At 42.4% G+C, this 21382-nt stretch overlaps 1 protein-coding gene and 1 pseudogene across 1 annotated transcript; both read left to right on the top strand.

The window, feature by feature from the left end:
- The first annotated feature begins 5806 nt into the window (after window positions 1-5806).
- LOC101593429 (melanoma-associated antigen 10-like) lies at window positions 5807-6781 on the top strand. Its single transcript, XM_004666754.2, has one exon. The coding sequence runs from the start codon at window positions 5807-5809 to the stop codon at window positions 6779-6781; it is 975 nt and encodes a 324-aa protein (XP_004666811.2).
- An 8748-nt stretch (window positions 6782-15529) lies between these two features.
- On the top strand, window positions 15530-20594 carry LOC101594013 (annotated as a pseudogene).
- Window positions 20595-21382: the final 788 nt, after the last annotated feature.

The following is a 21382-nucleotide window of genomic DNA, read 5'->3' as shown; positions in this document are numbered from 1 at the left end:
TAGGTCTTCTGAATGCTAGGTTCCTAGCTGATGGAGATTTGGGAATTAAAGTCTCCTGGTGGCAGTGTATTGTGGTTGTGGGCTTATGGGTGTTCTCGCCAGTTTCCCTATGCCAGTGTTGGGCACACTCTCCTGTTGCTACTATCCACCTTATGTTGGCCAGGGGGTGATGTCGACCCTCTGCTCATGCCATCGTTTTCCCCTACCATCATGGAGCTCCTTCCCTGAGTCTGTATGCCAAAATAAATATTTCTTTCTACAAGCTGATCTTGGTCTGGTGATTTCTGCCAGCAATGCAAACCTGACAGCAACAGACTTTCTATTTAAAGTCAGCAATTACTTAATTATTACTGGGAAGAAAGAGCTACAGAAGTCTTTACAGTAGCCAGACCCCAAATAATCCAGTATCACCCCTATGATAAGTCCAGAACAATAAGGGCAGCATTTTATTGGTGAAACACTTCCAAATAGATCTACAGTTGTCTCTGCATAAGAGCCATTTTCAGAAGTATTGGAAAAAGTTAAAGTAGATTACAGTCTGAAGGTTAAATTTTAGAGTAGAATGTGGAAAACACTCTCCAGATACAGGGCCACAAGAAACAGGGGTAAATGCACACTTAATACTGGCCCAGAGCCAAAGTATGCTGACTTGTCCCAAAGGGGCCCTGCTCTCATTTCATCATCCTGACATTTGGGGACTTAAGGTCATTGAGTAAAGTTACTGAAGTTCATTGAGACATGTTGTACTTCATGTATTAAGGTGAGTGCTGATGGTGGACTCTGGAAGCCCCACCCTAGATATAGGGTCAAATGATGAGGCAACACCCCATGTCAGACTGGAAATAAATTGTCACCAAATTTTTGCAGTGAGACCCCTTTGCCTTCAGACATTAGGTGTGTATTCTTACATAGCACACATTGACAGAGATTCACAATCTTAATGGGCCACTTCACAGATTTATCAAGATGGTGGCTTGAATTGGGTCACCCAGAAACCATGCAATATCGACCGGAAATAATTGAGTATTAATACTGTTCACAACCTTCATTCACTGTGTGGGGGCTGAAGTTGGGAAAGGATCCTCTCCCACATTCGTTTCCATATTTCCATATTAGCATTCTGGGATTTGAGGAATTTAACATTTTCCAAAGTTTTTGGATCTTCTAATATTCATTGGTTTACAGTAAAGGTGAGAAATGACTATAAAAAATAAAAGCCCTCTCTCTGAATGCAGGGTCCCAAATAATGGTGGGGCATCCCTGGGTCACCTGGCATCCAGTGGAGCTCAATGATTTTGACTCCTTACCTCACCTCTGACAATAGGCATGACTGCCCTGGACTATTTTTCAGAGCTAACTGATCCGGATGGACCAGGTCAAGTTTTGAGTCCAGATGAGAAATGGAAAAGGCCTGCTCAAGCCCCACCCATCCTAGGCAGGCCCCGTTTCTTAAAGCATAAACTTAAACTTACTGATGGCCTTGGCCAATCAGAGGCTGGAATGAGGAAATAAGCCCCTCCCCTCACTGACACGTCACATCCGGGGACTTGGGCTGTGTGCCGCCATTTTGTGAGACTCCTGTGTGGGCCAGGAGCGTGTGGTGTGTTCGGAGTGTGGGTGAGTGAGGAATTTGTGGGTGAGGGCTGAGTGTGGAGCGTGGAAGCCTGGCTCTAGGTGGAGGACCCCTGGAGGATCAGCAAGCCCCTCTTTGTAAGGCTGGGACCCAGTGTGGGGCCCACACATAGAGACACCCTTCCTTCCGCCTCAGACCAACCAGTGTGTGGGAGAGTAGAGCTATCTTCAGGAGCTGAGGCGACCTCACAGTGTCGGGTGACTTCTGAGTCAAGATTGGGGCCTATCTATCTGCAGGATAGCCAAGGCCCGTTCTAGCTCCCATCTAATTAAAGTGTAACCCACTGTGGGTATTGGGGGGCCGTGGGTGGTACAAATTGTGGGGAAAAGGCGCCCCTCCTGTCATTTCCACATCAGCATCCGGGAACCCAGGCTATGTGTCGCCATTTTGTGCAGGTCATGGATCTGACGTGGGAAGGCGTGGTGGTGGTGGTGGTGGTGGTGGTGGTGGTGGTGGTGGTGGTGGTGTGGGGGGAGGTGTGAGTATTCAAAAAGGTTGTGTGCTGAGGGTTAATACAGAATAAAGGAGACCCTAGGTAATGAGGCAGCAGCCTAGTATCAGCATGGCACTAAATTGATCCCATACCCCTTCTGACTGCAGTGATAGGAGGTATTTCCAGAGGCTCCTGATTTTTCATGTCACTTTGTAAGTGTCACTTTGTAAGTATGGATGGTTTGCCACAACTCCACCCCACCTACACAGGTCCCAATAATTGAGTAATAATTATGTTTATGGCTCTGTGCCAACTGGAGGATAAAATGTGAGAATGAAGCACTCCAGGCTTCTGCATCAAAATCTGGGGACTTGTATCTGGCACCATTTTTAAAAATTTCTTGGATCTTTGAGTATCCACTTGTAGTCTGGGGCAAGGGATTAGCTGAAGGTGAACTGTAGAAGCCCAACTGAAGTTAGAAGGTCCCAGATGATGACATAGCTCCCCTGTGTCACCCTAAAACCTAAAGTGGGGACTTGTAATGAATAATTATTTATCCCTCCACTTGTTGGTTTGTGTTCATAGAACCATTTTCTATGTAGATGTAGGTCTATGAGGGCCCATTCAGTTTCTGAATGGAGATTAGGGGACTGGGAATGTGTCATTCAAAGCCTACCTCACATAGACTGGCCCCTATAATTGACTTGTAACCTTGTTAATGTTCCTGTGACAATCTATAGCTGAAATTTTATCATGAATTGCTCCCCAAAATCTTCAGAACCCAGGGACCTCAGGGATATACCAAAATTTAGTGATGTTCCTGGTCTTAGAGGGCCCCAAGAGTAGAGTTATGATTTTAGTATACCCCCACCCCAGATATAGGGTCCAATAAAAATGACATACCTCTCTTGTTTTTGTCAATAAAGTAAAATCCAGTTATGGCACTGAGCTCTTTTCATGTTTGTACTCTGGGTACATCTGCATAGGAGCCCTTGTCAAAGGTTTCTGAGTCTGAGTTTATCTGGTAGCTTTCTTAGATGTAATGAGAGCTGGGAGTGTATTGTAGAAACTCCACCTATCAAAGATGTTCCAAGAGTATAATTCAAAACTCTGGAGGGGCCACCAATAATGAGGGCTGAATATAACTCCACCCCAAGTAGCATGTGGTACTTGGAAAGTAGCATATTTTTGAGAGGTTTTGTCAAGTAGAGGCCTACTCCTCACTTTCAAATTAAAGGTAATAGGGCTTATTGACGGCTGTATGAAATGACGGGGAGAGGGCTGTCTTAACACAATAATTCCCTTGCAGCTTCTGTTTCTACTCACAGTTCATTGCAGACATTTTTACAGGTTCCTCATTCGGAAAATATGATCACTGACTTCTGCAACCAGGTCTGAGGGAAGTTTGAGGTTTTCTACAAAGAGCACCTTCCCAACAGAAAGAACGTTGAGATCCTAGGGGGAACTCCAGGTGAGAAATGAGCTATGAGGGTGGGAACTTGCACAGCAGATGAGGGACATCCACACCTTTCTGTCAGCTTGAGAGGAAGACCCTGATGACTTAATAAATAAAGTGCATGTTCACTTCAACCTGTGGGATGTCAGGGAAAGTGGATCTTCATCTAAGGAATGTAGGCACAGCAGTCCCAAGATAATGTACAAGACCCCTGAAGCAAAGAGCAAAAACAACACCCCCACACACATACAAACTAATGCAACATATGTGAATACTGCTGTCAATCTAGGGCACATCTAGGAATAATTTGGATAAGAGAAATTTCTTCTTCTATCTTATATGGAATCTGAGTTGGAATCTAGAAACTCTGCGGTTTACTAAGGTGATGTATCTATAAATCATCACAGATCTGGCAAGAGTAATTATGAGTTCTTTGAGAAACTCCAACACAATTAAGAATCATTTCCTCTGCCAGCCATGGAAAAGTCTACCAGGATTTTCCAAGTGTGCTTCATCCTTAATTCTGTTTCCTCTCTATCTCAGGGCAGCAAACCTTTGGAGTGTGGGGAGTCATTAGAGAAACAGAAGGATCCAGGTCTGATTAGTGGGTTGAGGTGTGTAGAATCTTCCATTCATCACAGTGAGGAACCATGTACAGGACTAAATATGGGAAGGAAACCCATGTCCCTAAAACAAGTGTGACCTCACAGATCCTGCCTGCCCTGTTCTCAATCCCAGGTGGCTGCATGAAGCTTGCTCTCATTTTGAGATAGTGGCCACAATTGGGATGTTTCAGAGGTTTAAGAACTTTGGTTCTGGGGGTGATACCTGTTTAAGTGAAGGAAATGAGCTTTCAGATATGGGAAATATGTCAGAAATGGCTAAGTAGATGAATGAACATTAGTAGACTCAGGGAGAATGCATGTCTAGAGAATTAAGCCAAGTCATGTGGTCATTGGTGGTTACCCCAGGCAGGGGAGAGTGTGTCCTGGGCTCTGCTTTCCTGAGTGATGCTAGTCCCTTTGTGGTATGAGAGACTTGATGTGAGTGGATTACCTAAGTTAGCAGACAGAAGGGTTTGAGGACCTCTGAGGACAACAGATAAAGGCACCAAGGGATGATTGAAGGTAACACCCATCCAGAGCACAGATAGTACCCAACCCAAAAATGTGGGAGCAATCCCCGGTACAACCATATTCCTGGGTATGGCTTCCAGTCCAGAAACCCTATTTTATTTCTTAATTATTGGCTGAGGGAGCTACAGGTCTCTGATAAGATGGTCCTTGACTCAGAGCATCAGACCAAGCATCAAAGGCCTATCTAGAGTTCAGTATGGAGGGAGTTCTATCATCCACACTGAGGAAACATACCCTCTTTGTCCCTTCTGTTGGACATGAGAAAATTTAAAATCTATAGCTGCATTTTGGCTTCTGCATATTATGCCAACAGTTTCAAACATTTTTGAATTAGAAAAGGTAGAATAATATGCAACAAAGGACATTTTATACCTGACATTTTTCAAGGATACTAGGTAGGTAACCCATACAAATGACCACATGGAATTGACACACCCATTGCCATTTACCATGGACAGGTTTAGGCCAAGGTGAGGTCTTCTATCTTCATTTTGTTGCCTCTCAAAATGGTGGATACATGTTCCAAGATTGTGATTCAGGCCAGCAGAAAAGTGAGAGGCTACAAACAGTTTCAGGAAGCTGGGAGCCAAGAGTGAGCACAGTGGGTATAATGTAATTGCAAAATTCCAAAATATCAAGAAACTCTACCTTACAAGATTGAACATCCAGTGTTGTCCTTACAGTAAACAAGTGTTTGCCTCTTCATCTGTGCTGGATTTATAGGTAGAAGAACGTGAACATAATAGTCTGGCATAGTATCCTCAGTCAAATTGCAGAGAAGTCCAAGAAATTAAGATGATGTACAAACTAAAACATGTGCATAATATCCCTTCTTAAAAGACAAGATTTCCCCCCCCACAAACCACCACTATTTCCTGGATCCAGAGTCCCACTCATAGCCCCAGATCCTCCAAATACTTGACCCAGCTACAGACTGTGAGTCTATTCAGTTCCCTTAGGTTCTCAAGGGTCAAGACCTCCACGAAGACAGGAGCTTTGAGGTTATATAGAACACCCAATGTATACCATGTAATACACCTTTGTAGTGGCTCTCAGAGGAGACGCTGACTGTAGTCTACTCAAATTTTTTACAGGTCTCTGTGTCATCCTCACTGTGTTCCTGCCTTGTGTCCTAGATCTGAGTCATCATGTCTGAACCTCAGAAGCCTAGACGCTCCCTTGCTGAAGAAAACCTTGAGTCTGACAATAACATACAGAATGCCCCAGGTGGGCAGAAGGGCAAAAAGGAGGATGGTTCCTCATCCACTTCTACCTGCTCTTCCTCATCCCACTCTCTTTCTTTTCCTTCCTCCTCAGTCTGTACAATGGTATCTAGTGTCTCAGTGGAGAGAATTCGTGCTACTCGCCCATCAAATCAGAGCCCTCCCAGTGGTGGATTCTCCTCCAGTTTCATAGACCCCATGCCATGCAACCAGTCTGTTCAGGGCTCCCCTGAGCAAAATGAGATGCAACCGATCTACTCACAGGCACTTAGGGCTGTTGCTCCCTGTCTCTGTGTTCAGATTGATGCAAAAGTAAATGAGTTAGTGTGGTTCCTGCTGAAAAAGTATAGAATGAGGGAGCTGACCACCACTGATGAAATGCTGTACAGGGTCATTAAACATTACCAGAAGTACTACCTTCTCATATTCTATACCGCATGTCAGTACTTGCTGTTGATCTTTGGCACTGAGGTGAAAGAAGTGGACCCCTCCATCCACTCATATTGCCTGGTCCCTGCACTGGGTCTCACATATGATGGAATGTTAAGTGATATCCAGGGCATACCTAAGACAGGGCTCCTGTTATCTATTCTAAGCCTAATCTACAAGAAGAACAGACGTGTCAGTGTGGAGGTGATGTGGAATGTGCTGAATTCTGTAGGTCTGTTTGATAACTATCGTTTTATATATGCACATGCTTGGAAACTCATCACTGAAGATTTTGTGCAGGAAGGGTACCTCATCTACTCTCAAGTACCTCACAGTGATCCTGCTCACTATGAGTTTATGTGGGGCCCAAGGGCCCATGCTGAAATCCACCCCATTATATTCATGAAATTTGTAATCTATGTAAACTTGGCTAAACAAAAATTCTGTCCATGTAGTACTCTCAATCTGTGAGAATTAAGGTAGATGAAGCCCAGGTCACACCTGCCATGGCAGATGATGCTATGCACAGTACAAGTCCAAGTGCTTTCACATTTTATAGCAAAGTTAAGGTCACACAGGGATTGAGGTAGTGCAGGGTGAGGTTGGAGCTGATAGGAGTTCAGAATGAAATAGCCTTTGTTACTGTTGTGCCTGAGGGACCTGAAGATTTATTTTATTTTCATTCTAAAACATTGTTTGCTACAGCAAATTCTCTTAAACTTTCAGTGATTGTTGTTGATCCATATTGTAGTAAGTTTTGCAATTTTGGCAAACAATTTTGTCACAAATTACCATGACATTGGTATCAGAAATTCTTGGAAATGTAAAGTAACTTGATATTTAAATGATCAGAATAAAGTTATTTTTATTGCTTTACTTTCTTTGCACTCTGATTCTGCAACATTAAGAGATATACCCTGGGTTATGGGAAATGTTTAATGTGAATAATACAGTGTATAGATGCCATTTCTGTCCTGTTCTGCATAACTTTGAGCATATGCTCTTTGCAAGGCCCGGTGTTAATAGTTAAACACTAAGACAGGCAGACCAATCTTCATTTTGTGAAATAAATGAAACAGTGCAGGCCATTGACAAAGCACTTGGCTACCCACAGAGATAAATGTGAAGGCCCTATTGCTGAAGATACCAGAGCCTGCTGTCACAGGACATCAAAAGATCACATTGGCACTGAAAGGCAAGCTTGCTTCTGTAAAACTCTCATAATCAAGGAGAAATAGGAGCAAGATAGCTTTTCATAAGTAGTTAGACAGGGACTCTGGCCCAAAGTGAACAAGGAGTTAACCACTTGATCTGTTCTGGCAGGACTAGGATCCATGTCTGATCTAGACTCTTCCAGTAGGGCAGCAAACAACACTCTGGTGGGAACTTCTTGCTTCTTCCTCAGCTCAGCACACCTAGGAAGGCATTCCTGTTCTGAGTCAGTTCCTTGAATCCACGAATCAATCAGATCGTGGCCCATCTTGAATCAGCCCCTGTAGTTCATGAACCTATCAGTTATCTCCTTATACTCCTGAGTCTTATAACAAGACTCACCCTAATTGGATGACTGACCTGTATAAACGAGCCTAAATATGTGTGTAAGTCCTCTCTTCTTCCTGTGGTTTCATCTAAATATCAGAGTGTTACTTTCTCTCTCCCTTTCTGCCCTGGCTGGGAAAAGGATGGTGGTTCCTTCTGCCTGGGTAGTTTCCTGCTTGCCTCCTTGTGTCTTTTGGGGTGCTTTCTCACTTTGTTACATGGCATCATTGATCACTGAGTCCTTCATTATATCTTTTTTTTAGCTTCATCTAAAATGTGTAATTATTTTTTTTAATTTTTATTTATTTATTTGAGAGCGACAGACACAGAGAGAAAGACAGATAGAGGGAGAGAGAGAGAATGGGCGGGCCAGGGCTTCCAGCCTCTGCAAACGAACTCCAGACGCGTGTGCCCCCTTGTGCATCTGGCTAACGTGGGACCTGGGGAACCGAGCCTCGAACCGGGGTCCTTAGGCTTCACAGGCAAGCACTTAACTGCTAAGCCATCTCTCCAGCCCTAAAATGTGTAATTATTTTATGTGGATTGTATATATGTACTTTTTCCATATTAAAAATTAGTTTTTAAATAGAAGCCCAAGTAAAGTATTAAACATAATGAATACATTTTCTACATAATACCATACCTGTGGAAAAAAGTCATTGAGATTCTAATCAGAAATTACAAGCCCACCAAATGTTAATTAACATGATGATGCCTGCAGAGGCAACAAAAATTCTGGTTTTATTTTAAAATATTCAGATTAATAAATACATTCTTCTCCTAGAACAAATCATAATGCTATTTAAATGTCAGTTTTCACTCATATATGGTACTTCCCATACTCAGTAAGAGAGGCAACAAGTCTGCCACAATTTCAAGGCCAACCTAGGCTACCTAGAGCATTGCAATTAAGCCAGAGCCTTGAATTAAGACCTGTTAACAAATAAACAATACAGTTCCCACAAACAAAAGATTGCTTTCTGCAATTTATTTCTAGTTTTATAAAAGTCTTAATACTAACAATAATGCTTTTTGAGTATAATGAAACCACAACAAAAATTATCTGAAAAGATAAATCTATGAATGAAGAATCTATTATAACAAAATGAACATGGGCATACAAATATAACCAGATAGCACAATGTTTTTAAAGACCATTATTCTTTTATATATCCAAATATTAAAAGTTTAAAAAAGTAAGGCAGTTGCCTCCTCCTAAATAACTGACTACTGCTCCCACAAAGCATAACCCACAACCCCATGGGGAATATCATCAACCTCATTGAGGCGGGTCCCTTGCAGAATGGGGGCAGGGAGGAGGAAAAAGATGCTACCAACACATGATGCATCTATACAAAGTATGCTTTTAATAAAAAGTTTTAAAAATTAAAAAGAAAGATCAGTTTGACTCCAAACCTTCTAGATTCTTATAAAGATGGTTAAATATATGGACTATGTTTACATTAATTGTATTTTATTATATTACTAGGCTATTGCAGATATGTTTTCTAGTATATCATATTACATTACTGTTATATATCAGTTTCTTAGCAAAATTATTAATTGAATCCACTATTTGCCTTTGTGAATATTATATCTAAAATCTTAAAGTGAAGGAATCTTGCCAATGGTCACACTTTCATATCATTTATGGATCCTCTATTTAAAATTTATTTATTTTCAATGAGAAAGAGAGAGGGGGGGAGCGAGTGAGCATAAAAGGGCCTCTTAGTACTGCAAACAAACTCCAGTTACATGGACTGGGGAATCAAACCCAGGCCATCAGTCTTTGCAAGCAAATGCCTTTAACTGCTGAGCCATCCCACCAGCCCTGTTTCCTCTTTACTATAGGGGTCATGGCAGTTTGTAAAATCTGATTTGTAGTCCTGTTTATTTTCTGTATTCTGAACAGTTAACTATTAAAAAAAACCTTCACTATATCTTAATCCTTTTTGATCTTTTATGTGAAGGGATCTATTGGTTCTCATACCTTGCTTTCTATGTATGGGTGTATGTACCTTCTCCAGAGCCTTTTTAACCCTATAGATTTCTAAGTGATGGAGATCATTCAATTTCCACTTATCATTTCTATCCTGGTAAGTAGAATTTTCCTCTGGCATGAGTCAGCTAGCTTTCTCCATGGATCTTTAAAAAAAAAAACATTATTTATTTGTAAGAAGGGAGAGGGAATATATGGGTACAATAGGAACTCTTGCCACTGAAAATAAATTCCAAATACATGCACAGATTTATGTATCTAGTTTTACGTGGGTACTGAGTAATTACATCCAGGCCATCAAGCTTTGTAAGCAACTGACTTTAACTGATGAGCCATCACTTCAGCCTTCCTCTCCGGATGTTAATTCCCCTACAATAATCCTAAAAATTCATAATTCACACTTCTTGCAGACTTTTGACTAATTTTTTTGCTTATATTGGTTAAGTACCAAAACATTGGAATTCACAGCCCCCCTCAGCCCCCAAATCCAGCACATATAGTTCTGAGATGCGTTCAGCAGGCTACTGGGGTGTAGTGGTTACTAACAGTGTAAACAAGTAGGGGTTCAGATTGGGACAGTTACAAAAATAATGAGCCTGGCAAAATGTACACACCTGTTTAAAATTGGCACACAGCCTATGGAGGTAATGAACTGCTATCTGATGGAAATGAGGCCTGGTTAATTGGAGGAGATTCATAATTGGTACTGAGAACCAAGTCACAATCCTAGTTATGAAGTTAAAAATCAAGATCCCATTGTTTTTGCCTAAGAGAGGGTGTATCTATGGAAAATCTTTTGAATGGCCATGATTTTTCTTATGCTCCATGCTGCTCTCACTGTTGGTTGCAGAACTTGGTTTCTATACATGTCAGGACATACCACAGAGAACCAAGATCCAACAATACAAAAAGGAAAGATAGCAAACTGCTTAGCACAAGATGAGTTATCTCTGTCACATAAGCCAGGACTAAGGTGACACTGCAGAGAAAGTGTTCATTTAAACCCAAGATCTGCTCTCAGTGCTAGCAAGACACCTTCCTCCAGGAAGGTGGTGGAAGACACTGAGGAGATGCAAAACTCATCAAAGTAGAAATGCAGAGGATGCAGAAGGCTTAACACTAAAGATGACTTATAACACATCCACCAAGGCTCAGGGAACATTGTGGAAGTGGAGGAGAAAAGATTATAAGATAAATAGTGTGGTAAGGAGTATCATGAACAGTTCTACTATCAAATGAGACTAACTGGAGCATTCACAGCCCTGTGGTGAATACCAGTTAAACAACCACTGAGAGGGCCTGTCAGTAGAATGGGAGTGAGGGCGAGTTGATAAAGCAGATAAGCTTGTGAAATTTGACAAATAAACAGTATATTCACACATTAAGTAATAAATAAAATCAACAAATACACCTGGGTGAATTAAATGGCATAGCCTGGGATTGTTTTCACTTATAAAAGACAGAAGTAATGTCTTCTAAATGAATTGGCTGCCCATCACTGAAACTTAATTATGCACCGGCTGTTTTCAAGTCCCTGGAGTATATGTGGGACACTCTGATAAAGAGACTTATAGCCACCTCTTGAAGCATATTTTATCACCAGGAAGATGGTGATATGTCCTCTGATAAAAAGGACTACCTGATTTTTAGGGTCCAAGAGAGAGAGCTTGCAACTGTCTATGCGTTGAGGCACGGCAGTTTGGGGCAGGTTGAAACTACAATTCTGTGGGACATGATTGTAATGAAGGCCCTTGTCGGCCTAGGTAAGAGAGCTTTGGCTGTGGTCACTGGGTTGACCCTAGGAGAAGCAATGACTGATCAGAGCATTTCCTATTGCTTATGAATGTGACATGGAGGATTAGAGGATTTGGCCCAAGGGCAGGAATGAGAGGTGCAGCTTGAACATAATGTATGCATTGATTTATCTCATTATTTGCAAGCATTTTCTGAGAGAAGGGTGACTAACAGAACCATTTAGGCCTAGAACCTGTGACAGAGTATCCTAGGGCCTGGCCAGAAGGTGAGAGTATTAAAATTAAGTTTAACTTTGGCTATCTCCAGCATAATCTAGCCAGAGATTTCCAATTTTCCCAACCCTATGCTTTCCTGACTCTTGTTACATGTCTGTTCTCAACAATGCATAATGCCTCTGGTGACAAGTAGTAGAATACAGGAAGATACACTACCTCAGCGTCCTATCATCATCATTTTTTTTTTTTATATATACCTTGGGTATTTGAGGAGCTTCTGACTAGGAGGTAGCAAGTGCGACACATAGGTGTATGCCACCAGTGCACCAATGGTAGAACAAATGCCAACTGTGTCCAGGTGAGGGAATGCCTTGGTGGTATCAGAGAGTCTAAGTCAGTCCAACAATAGCTAGCTTGGGCTTTGGAGAATTCAGTGCAGGGAAGGATATTTGTAGGCATTAACTTCATGTCTGAGTCCAAATCTGATATTCTTACTGTGCCTATGTCCGCACATATGCATATACTGTCAAGGACATAAACACATAAATCATGCACATGCATATAGCCTATTAGTGAAAATCCTTCCATAAATAATGGCTCATGGATGTAAGAATTCAAAATTAGATTATGATTTAGCAATGTCTGTAACAGGTTTGAGGCTCACTAAACCCTAAGTGACTATGGCAAATCAGGGCAAATTCTGGGATTTATAGCATGTTATTTTGTTAGGATAAGATATGTCAGAAATTAGAGAGAAATGAAAGAGTATGTGCAGGATGTGACCCTGCAGAGTCCTTGTTGTGTTTGGGTTGCCAGGAGGAGCAAGGAGCATCTATGGGAAACCAGCAAAGTAGGATCTGTAACATAGATTCAGTGGGGGCAGGGAGGGTTGTCAGAAATGAGGCCTGTTGGAGGCAGGTTTGGAATTCTCAGGGCACAGCCGTGCATCTTCTTAATGGGTATAGGGAGCTAAGACATGGGAGGAACCCATCTATGCTGAAATCACAGACATGGTGTTAGTGACGGGGTCACATTACAGAGTGCCTTAAACAAGAGTGAGGCTATGAGTTCTTGGGTGTAGTGGCCTTACAGGACCATCATTACTTGTTAAATATTTGGGGATATTTGTTGTGAGGGGCCAAGAACTACTGGAGGATCAGGGGAGGGCTGAGCCTGTTGAGATAGAGTTGTTATGTGGCTATGGAAAATAATGGCCAGACCTGTGAAGTATATGTTGAAGAAGGATTATGAGAGTATTGCACCAGGTGGCAGTGTTCACAGGGGGAGTGGGGCTACTGAGTTGGCTGAGGTTTATTTAGAGCAGGGCTGAATGAGATGTTGTATAGGGCTATAAGGGGAAAGGTAGGAATATAAGTCAGGCTTTTTATATACCTGGGACTGGATCACAAAGCAATGCCCAGACAAGGATATAAGCAATAATATAGGATGTTAGGGATGAATTTTATGTTCTGACTTGACAGGAGTCAGGGCTACAAAAAGAACATGGTAGAGTTTACAGTGGGGAAATGCATTTGGGGGGCACTGATACAGCATTACGGCAGCCAGGGAATATTGTGGTTGGTGATGAAAGTTGAAATTTGAGGCCTACCATCATATGGGGTAGGACTATGGAAGAAAGTGGGCAGGGCTGCTAGTGGTGAGGTAGAAGTTAATGGCTTCTTTGTGAGACTTGACCTCGAATGGAGGCCTATAAGAATGCAAGGGCTGCACTGTGGGTTGTGGCCCAGGAGTGGGGAAAGACCTTGCAATCCTGAAATTTTGTTGGCAGAAATGCTGGGGAAAGGAGCCATATTGTTGACAGAGATACTGGGGCAATGGTACAGAGCTGTTTGTGATGAGGTAGAAACTGGGGCAAAGGGTGTGCATGTAGATGCATGGTCCGAGAAGCCACTGAAGTACCAGGTAGAGGATGGTGTCTGGGCTTACACTTTGGTGGCTTGGTGGGATGAAGGAGAATTTGAGAGAGGAATTTTGAAGCTTCTGTTAATATGTGGCAGGACTTTGATTTCTAAACTGTGAGTGCTGAGGTAGGAATTGGGAGAGGAATGCCTGACCTAAGGCTGGGAAATGCTATGGAAGAAATAGGCATGGTCTATGAGTGCTTAGTATTTGTGGATGGGGCTGAGTGTGAGTAAGGAATGGAGAGATGGGTTCTGAGCACTGAAGCATGGTGGAACAGACATGGTATCAAGGACAGAGTTTTGGGTACTAAATCTATTTGTCTTAATGCAAGGGTTGGTCCAGAACCTGGGACATGGTAAGGTAGGGATTAGGGCCAAGGCTCTACCTGTTGACATATGATGGTGGGGTTTCACACAAGTGCCAGTGAGGGTCTGAGTTTACGTCCTTAGTGCTGAGAAGAGCAAGGCAGGGCTCTGGTTTTCTGAGGAGAAGATTTGTATGCACCTTATGAGTGTTAAAGTAAGGTGGCCTTGGCATATATTGGAAATTGTGCATGTAGATTTAGGCTTACATACCCAAATCCCATTTCAATCAATGAGCTGGCTATTAGAGCACAAGTGGCTTAGGATTATGGTTCATTTCAGCCTCTGCCAATGAGCCAGCATCCTCTAATTGTCAGCACCCTAAAGAAACCTCCAATGTCAGTAAAAATGGGAAAAAGGATCTGTGCCCCACTGGATAGTTTGACCCATACCAGGTCCAGATAGAAGTACTGCTGATGTGGTCTCTAGTGACATATGCTTGAAGATAGGATTTTCCATACACTAACACTGATGCTTTCTGCCAAAATCTGGTGTTCCATTGATAAAGGCTTACTCATGTGCATATACCATCACAGGAGAGTGAAGAAACACCCCATAACTATATATGGCCTAATCATAGTGGGGCCTGCTGCCATCACTTCCAGACTAAGCAATTAATTCATCATGCAGTACATAACAATGGACATTAGAAGACACTGTTGGACTCATCTGATCTGACAGGAGTCTGCAAATCAGGACAGGGTCAATGTGGGAATGCACGGCACACAAGGAGAGGCTGTTAGTGGCACAGGAAGCAGGCCACAGAAGTGCAAGGCAGAGCTGGGAGTCTAAGGAGGGATATTTGGAGTGCGGCTTCAGGAAGAGGACCAGAACAGGGATGTGAGGGCTGAGGTAGGAGTATAGGCAGTGCTGTGTACTATTGTAGGCACTGCTGAAGGAAGTGAAAGGTGGAACTTGAACAGGGAATATTGAGTTGTCAAGAGTGAGTAAGCAGTACTTTTCTAGCAGTCAAAAATCTGTGTGCCTTGGAGCCTCAATTGGTGCTGAAGGAAGCAGCTTGTAACAGACTTGGTGCAGGGAAGTTTCCACAGTTTAAATAGAAAAGGAAGTCTAGGAGGGGTCAGGAGACATAGTGATGTGTACAATCTGAAGATGTGCATAATATCTCTTCCTGAAAGTCAACACCCCCCCCAAATACCCTGCACACTGTATGAGATATTCACTATCTATGAACTAGATTCATTGTGCAGAGAATTGTGTTTTCTGTACTCAGACTCCCTAGGGTCATGTGCAGGAGAAATCCAGTATCTCCCTGGTTTTATAGACTACCCAAGAGAAAATATTCAAGGTCCTTTGTGAGAGCTCTCAGAGGAATGGCTGTCTGCAATCTACCACACTATTTTTTTCTAATAGGTCTTGGGTCAGCATCACCTGACTCCTCCTGGAGTCCAAGATTAAAGCCAACATGGCATTACCTCAGAAGCCTAAACCCTTCAGGTTGGAGGAAGACTTTCAGTCCCATAATGAGAAACAAAATCCCCTGGGTCTGCAGGAGGCCATAGAGCTGTATAATTCATCCCCTTCCTCTACCTGCTCCTCCTCATTCTCCTCTTCCTCATCCTCCACTGTATATCCTCGAAGTTCCAGCATTTCAGAGAAGGAATATGCTGCTGCTGGAACATCAAGTTCTTCCCAGAGTGTTTTTTTTTTTCTTCATCCATTTACATGACCCCCACTTCATGTAACCAATCTAATTTGAACTTGCACAATGAAATTGAGAAACAACACATCAACTCACAGGACTTCCAGTTGTTACCTGTCCTAAAGATCAGATAAATGTTAAAGTAAGCTGGCTGTGGTGGTGCACACCTTTAATCCCAGCACTCGGGAGATAGAGATATGAGGATTGCCTTGAGTTATAGGCCACACTGAGACTACATAGTTAATTCCAGGTCAGCCTGAACCAGAGTGAGACCTTACCTCAACCCCTCCCCCCCCAAAAAAAAAAATAAAATAAATGTTAAAGTAAAGAGTTAGTGAAGTTCCTGCTCCTCCAGCATAGAATAAAGGAGCTGACCACCAAGGAGGAAATGCTATGCAGGGTCATGACAAATTTCCAGGAGTACTACTCTGAGATTTTCTACACAGAGTCTCACTACATGCTTATCCTCTTTGGCATACAGGAGAGGGAAACTGACTCCTTTGTCCACTGGTATGTTATTGTCTGTGTCCTCAGTCTCACATATAATGGGATGCTGAGTGATATCTAGGGTATATCTAAGGCAGGCTTCCTGATAATGGTCCTAGGCATAATCTTTAAGAAGGGAGGAGTCTGAATGGAGAGGTAGTCTAATGAATGTTGAGTAATGTAGGGATGTTTTCTGATAGGTATCATTTTATATTTTTGCATGCTTGGAGACTCATCACTGAAACTTTTGTTCAATAAGGGTATGTGAAGTACCACCAGGTTTCCCACACTGAACCTTCCCAATATGAATTCCCTGGGAATCAAGAGCCCTTACTGAAACAATCCCATTGAAATTTTTGACATTTATGAACAATATACATACTGCTAGTCCCAGATTCTACCCATGTAGTAATCTGTGTATTTGAGAGTTGAGGATATGAATGCCTAGATCACAACTGCCACAGCAGATGATACCATGCGCTGTACTATTTCTAGTGCTAGTATGCAAGCAAACGTAAGGTTAGGTAATGCTTGAGTAGTGTAAGGTGAGGTTGAAGGTGATAGAAATACAGTATGAATATCCTTTTCTTACTGCTGTGTTTGGGTGGCTTTGGGATTTATCCCAGAAAAGGTTTGAGACATTCTGTGGCAAATATTCATGAATATGTACTGGTTTGGATGGAACAGTTCACTGCCCTAACAGATAACATCAACATATCCAGCAGAAATTTTGTCTGTGGACAGGTTAAATGTAAAATTGATTGATTCATTGTCCTCATTCTTGCAAAGACAAGAAATGACCAAAGATAAAACTTGCCTGGCAGGAGTACTGCAGACAAGTTGCAGAAGGCTGTGATAAGAAGAGACTTAGAGGGTTATGGGCAGTTACTAAGAACATAAGAAGTGTGGGAAGCAAGTGACCATGGTAAAAGAGTAGTGGTATAGAGGGTGGAGATATTGAGTGGAGTTAACCAGGAAAAATTCCAGGCTGTTGGAGGTGGAGGATTTGGCCAGAACCAAATACAGAGAAGGTGTTTTGTGAATTTTTATTAGGAGATATGAACAAATGTCTACTCAATCCAGATGAGGTGCAAACAAGCATACTAAAGAAAAGATTCCATGCAAGTCTAGATTGGTGGATCAAATCATTTACTGGATGATATATACATAGGACCATGACTTATATGTGCCTGGAGATAAAAAGGTCTCTTTGCTTCCTTCTTATATATCCAAGGGAGATGCATAGCATCATTAGCCCCTTCCCTTTAGCAAATATTAACTGTCTAAAGATCTTCTTGGATGTGAAGAATCTCTAGCACCTACCCCATGGGGTTGGTTAACTCCTTAAATATCCATGAGGGGGTTTGTGATTTCATGAGTCCCTCACCCCATCATGATGGAAACTTTCTGTATCAAAACTTTTGAAAAACTCCTCTTAATTACTCGTTCTGACATATGAAGGAGGCTAATAGCTATACCTATATTACCCCAGAACAGAGCTTGTCACAAGAAAAGGGCCATATGAAGGTTATAGCCTTATGAAGCTTACTGCATTTTGGCTCAACTCAGACTCACTCATTATTCTTAGTAACTCGTGCTGAACAGTGATTTTATCATTTTACTCATTTGTTCCTCTGCCAACATGCAGTTCAATAGACAATTTTCTTAGCCAGTGTCATGGTATATAGCCCTGGAAGGCCTGTAACATAATGTGTAGAACAAGTTTCCCTAGAATTCTTGGTGATCCTCCCTTCTCACCTTCCCAGCTCCTGAAATTACAAATTTATACCATCTAGTACAATTATCTATAGTGAAGTCACTCACTGCAAAGTTAATCATTGATAATTTGGGCAAAACCTGTAGAAAGCTGCATTTAAAAATATGGGATGGAGTGGTTCACACCGAGGTGGCACCTGCGGGAGCTGGTGGCGCTGTGGGTCAGCAGTCGCAGCGGGCTCGGCAGTCTGGGGTGTCCCGCAGCGTCGCTGGGTCCTGGAGCCTGGGACAAGCAGCTGGCCGAACGGCGCGGGAGGCAAATAAAGATAAAACAATGGCTGCCAACTTAAAATATCTTTCCTTGGGAATTTTGGTCTTTCAGACTACAAGTTTGGTTCTAACCATGCATTATTCTAGGACTTTAAAAGAGGAGGCTCCTCGTTATCTGTCTTCTACTGCAGTGGTTGTGGCTGAACTTTTGGAGATAATGGCCTGCATTATATTAGTTTACAAAGACAGTATGGCCTTCAGATTCTCAAGAGCTTGATTTCAAGGAACTATCAGCTGGCTCTCAATTTGTAGGCCTCATGGCAGTTCTCACAACATGTTTTCCAAGTGATTTTGCTGGCGCTTATTTTGAGAAGATCTTAAAAGAAACAAAACAATCAGTGTGGATAAGAAACATTCAGCTTACCTCAAGTAATTGGTTCTCCTAGTGTTTATCATGCGGTTATTGTCATCTTTCTGGAGGGTTTGCTTGGGGACTATTGACGGCACCAACGTTGGTGGTATTACATGAAACCTTCCCTAAACATACATTTCTGATGAATGACCTAATTCAAGGAGTAAAGGGTTTGTTGTCCTTCCTCAGTGCCCCACTTATTGGTGCTCTTTCTGATGTTTGGGGACAAAAATCCTTCTTGCTGCTAACAGTTTTTTTCACATGTGCACCAATCCCTTTAATGAAAATCAGCCCATGGTGGTACTTTGCTGTTATCTCTGTTTCTGGGGTTTTTGCAGTGACATTCTCTGTGGTATTTGCATACATAGCAGATATAACTCAAGAGCATGAAAGAAGTATGGCTTATGGGCTGGTTTCAGCAACATTCACTTCAAGTTTAGTTACCAGCCCTGCTATTGGAACTTACCTTGGACGAGTGTACGGGGATACCTTAGTGGTGGTCTTGGCTACAGCAATAGCTTTGCTTGATATTTGCTTCATCCTTGTGGCTGTGCCAAAGTCGCTGCCTGAGAAGATGCGGCCAGCATCATGGGGAGCACCAATTTCCTGGGAACAGGCTGACCCTTTTGCATCCTTGAAGAAAGTGGTTCAGGATTCCATCGTGCTGCTCATCTGTATCATGGTGTTCCTCTCTTGTCCCGTCCCACGGGACCTAGTTATTCATGGGGGCAAGGAGGACCCTAACCTGAAATAAGATGGGCGAGAGAGAGGAAGAGACTCAAGCAAATGTATACTTGTCAAGAGTCCAATTTTATTGAGCCACAGCGGCCTTTTTAAGGGTTAAGGTTAGGGTTAGGGTCTTGGGTGGGGGTGGTGCTGGAGGAGGCAGGTGGTGGAAAGTTACAGAATCTTCTTGGCCTTTGGCCTAGGACAGTTTGCGGTTATTCCAAGAATTCACGGTACAGTTCTCACATCTCGTTATCTGTCTTCTACTGCAGTGGTTGTGGCTGAACTTTTGGAGATAATGGCCTGCATTATATTAGTTTACAAAGACAGTAGTTGCCAGGCAGGGTGTTAATTAGTTAGGTGTGGCGGGGTGGGGGATGGAATCAGTTAGGTATGGCGGGGTGGGGGGATGAGGAAAGGTCAGAAGTTGCTCAGGGCAGAAGTTGCTCAGGATAGAGGTTATCTCAGGGCAAAGGTCTGTTCAGGGCTCATCTCCTCGTCTCCAGCACTCTCTTACCTGCCCGAGGCAGGCCAGTACTCCAACAACTTCTTGTACCTCAGACAGATAATTATACTTTCACCAGAAAGTGTTGCAGCCTTCATAGCTGTCCTTGGCATTCATTCTATTATTGCACAGACTATAGTCTTGAGTTTGCTTATGAGGTCAATTGGAAATAAGAACACCATTTTATTGGGTCTAGGATTTCAAATATTACAACTGGCATGGTATGGCTTTGGTTCAGAACCTTGGATGATGTGAACTGCTGGGGCAGTTGCAGCCATGTCCAGCATTATCTTTCCTGCTGTTAGTGCCCTTGTCTCCCGAACTGCTGATGCTGATCAACAGGGTGTTGTTCAAGGAATGATAACAGGAATTTGAGGATTACTAATGGTCTGGGACCAGCCCTTTATGGATTTATTTTCTACATATTCCATGTGGAACTTAAAGAACTGCCAATCACAGGAACAGACTTGGTGACAAACACAAGCCCTCAGCACCACTTTGAACAGAACTCCATCATCCCCGGTCCCCCATTCCTAGTTGGAGCCTGTTCGGTACTGCTGGCTCTGCTTATTGCCTTGTTCATTCCGGAACATACTAATTTAAGTTTAAGGTCCAGCAGTTGGAGAAAGCATTGTGGCAGCCACAGACATCCTCACAGTACACAAGCGCCGGGAGAAACCAAAGAACCTTTACTCCAGGACACAAATGTGTAAGGACCAAAATCAGGAAAATTTTTCTATTAGCACCTAGATCTTAGTTTTCACCTGTAGTTCTGGATGTACATTCCATTTCCATCTAAAGTGTACTTTAAGGTTGTCCTAAGAAATGTATTTGCATTAACTCCATGGAAACGAAAGAATGAACTGAACAGTTTTCCAAAGTTGTTACTTTTTTTTTAAAAGAAACCTTTGTTTATTAGCACCAATCTCTCTCTCTCTCTCTCTCTCTCTCTCTCTCTCTCTCTCTCTCTTTTTTTTCTTTTTGGTTTTTCGATGTAGGGTCTCACTCTGGCTCAGGCTGACCTGGAATTCACTATGTAGTCTCAGGGTGGCCTTGAACTCTCAGCGATCCTCCTACCTCTGCCTCCCGAGTGCTGGGATTAAAGGCATGCGCCACCACGCCAGGCTCAGCACCAATCTCTTGCCACTAAACTGTGTTATGACACTTCCTTTAATTAAAAACTATATATGTAACTCTTAGCTGTTAGCATATGTCTCTACTACCATTTCTGTAAGGTGTTGAGCTTTACCTCTGTTGATTCTCACTCAGTGAGACAGAGTAGGAAGTATAGCTGTGGACCTGTTTGACATTGTAAAATCCTGAGTCAGATTTTAATATTGTAAAAATTTTGAGTCAAATGATTCAAAGCCTTAATGCAGCTGCACTAGAATAAAGAAATGGTAAATAAATTGTTTGCATTAAAAGAGAAAAATGTACTAAATCAGAATCACGTTTTAAGTTTTTTTGCCATAATTTTATTTTAAACATTATTCACTACTGT

This window comes from Jaculus jaculus, chromosome X (assembly GCF_020740685.1).
Source record: "Jaculus jaculus isolate mJacJac1 chromosome X, mJacJac1.mat.Y.cur, whole genome shotgun sequence".
Taxonomy (NCBI): Eukaryota; Metazoa; Chordata; class Mammalia; order Rodentia; family Dipodidae; genus Jaculus; species Jaculus jaculus.
This window is presented reverse-complemented; position numbering and strand designations above follow the sequence as displayed.